This window comes from Propithecus coquereli, unplaced genomic scaffold (assembly GCF_000956105.1).
Source record: "Propithecus coquereli isolate 6110/MARCELLA unplaced genomic scaffold, Pcoq_1.0 Scaffold229, whole genome shotgun sequence".
In the NCBI taxonomy this organism is placed as follows: Eukaryota; Metazoa; Chordata; class Mammalia; order Primates; family Indriidae; genus Propithecus; species Propithecus coquereli.
Genome location: NW_012147830.1, coordinates 181,460 through 183,007, shown reverse-complemented (window position 1 = coordinate 183,007; position 1,548 = coordinate 181,460). Strand labels below are relative to the sequence as shown.

Below are 1,548 nucleotides of genomic sequence, written 5' to 3'. Positions count from 1 at the left end.
ACGGGGTCTTGCTCTTGCTCAGGCTGGTTTTGAACTCCTGAGCTCAAAGGATCCGCCCGCCTCGGCCTCCCAGAGAGCTAGGATTATAGGCGTGAGCCAGGCCTTATCTTTATCTTTACTTCCTTCTTTGTTTTATTTTATCAAGCACAGGATAGTAAACAGAACATTTAATAGGATAGCTAAAGTTCTTTATTCCAGTCAAAGGTTTGCTTTTAACTGTAAAAAACAGAAGAAGTCACTAGTGTCTGTAAGCCTTAGTTTAATCATTTACCACACAGTGGTTGACATGGGCCTAGGTGATCTCTAAGCTTTTCTCCTAGTTCTACGATCACTGGCGATGATTAGCTAAGTTGGTCCTGTAATTTTCCAACGCGTGATATCTCTCCAAGAGATATTCATAGTAGTCCACTGGATAGTGATAGTTAAACATTCATTGAACAATCTAAATGCCAGGGCATATAGAAGACTTTGTTCTGATTAACAGAAGTCTCAGCTGTAATTCATTCTGCCTTTCATTTCTTGCTCAGTTATATAAGTGATTAACATAAATAAAACTTCAGGTTATGAAACTCATCAATGTTTTCAAAACTATATAAGTATGGCGGATTTAAAATTATATTTTAAAATTATGAAATGGCTATAATAAGGAGTGGGGCAAATCAGATTTTCAATTTTCTACAATCTTTATGTAAGTTAAAGAAAAAAGTTCTACTTCTCCATCTTTAAAAATAAGGTTCATTGTAAGATTGGTTATATAAATGTAGATACACTTTAATAAAGCAAGGATACAACAACAGGAAAGTGCACTGTAGGCTTCAAAAAGATGGGTAGCAATATCCAGTCTTTTAGAATCCACAATTTGTAAGTTGTTCACCAAAGCTAATTTATGCAAATGTGGTATAACAACTGAAAAAAGAAAAAAAAAGGTTATATTTTTATCTAAAACATGCATACAAAACCCTAATACACTTTTTAAATCACTTATCATTTTAACTTACACAATTTCATTTTAATGGTGGATGATTTCAAAAGATTACCCACATTCTATGCTTGTTTTTCTTAGCAGGGAAGAAAGTATGTTTTTCAAAATAAAAAGTGATTTGGGAGAAACAGATTATAGCACTGTCGCTATTACCTAATTATGAGGATGTATACAGTTCATATGGCCTTGCTGTAATTCAGTTTCCCAATTGAAAAATGAAGGCAAATAAACAAATATAAACAACCTATTGCTTGTGTTATTTATCCTTACTAACATTTATTTATAAAAATATTACCATTAAATATAGTATACTTTTCTTTTTCAAATTATTTCACTTTGTTATAATACTATTTATAATACTATTATTAGCTTCAGTTTCTCAAATTCTTTTTTTTTTTTTTTTGGAGACAAGGTCTCACTGTTGCCAGGCTAGAGTGCAGTGGTGTCATCATAGATCACTCTATAATCTCAAACTCCTTGTCTCAAGCAATTCTCCTGCCTCGGCCTTCCCAGTAGCTGCAACTACAGGCACGTCCCTCCGTGCCTGGCTAAATTTTCTTTTCTTT

At 33.4% G+C, this 1,548-nt stretch overlaps 1 protein-coding gene across 3 annotated transcripts in view; it reads right to left on the bottom strand.

Annotated features, from left to right (window-relative positions):
- The window catches only part of KIAA1468 (KIAA1468 ortholog), a 138,532-nt gene that overhangs the window by 15,264 nt on the left and 121,720 nt on the right, over positions 1 to 1,548 (bottom strand). For 2 of the 3 annotated variants that reach the window (XM_012645285.1, XM_012645286.1), the window contains exon 26: positions 790 to 906. The exons of the other annotated variant lie outside the window; for it this stretch is intronic. In XM_012645285.1, the coding sequence (XP_012500739.1) occupies positions 790 to 906 (117 nt within the window). The remainder of the gene's footprint in view (positions 1 to 789; positions 907 to 1,548) is intronic. 3 annotated transcript variants of the gene reach the window in all.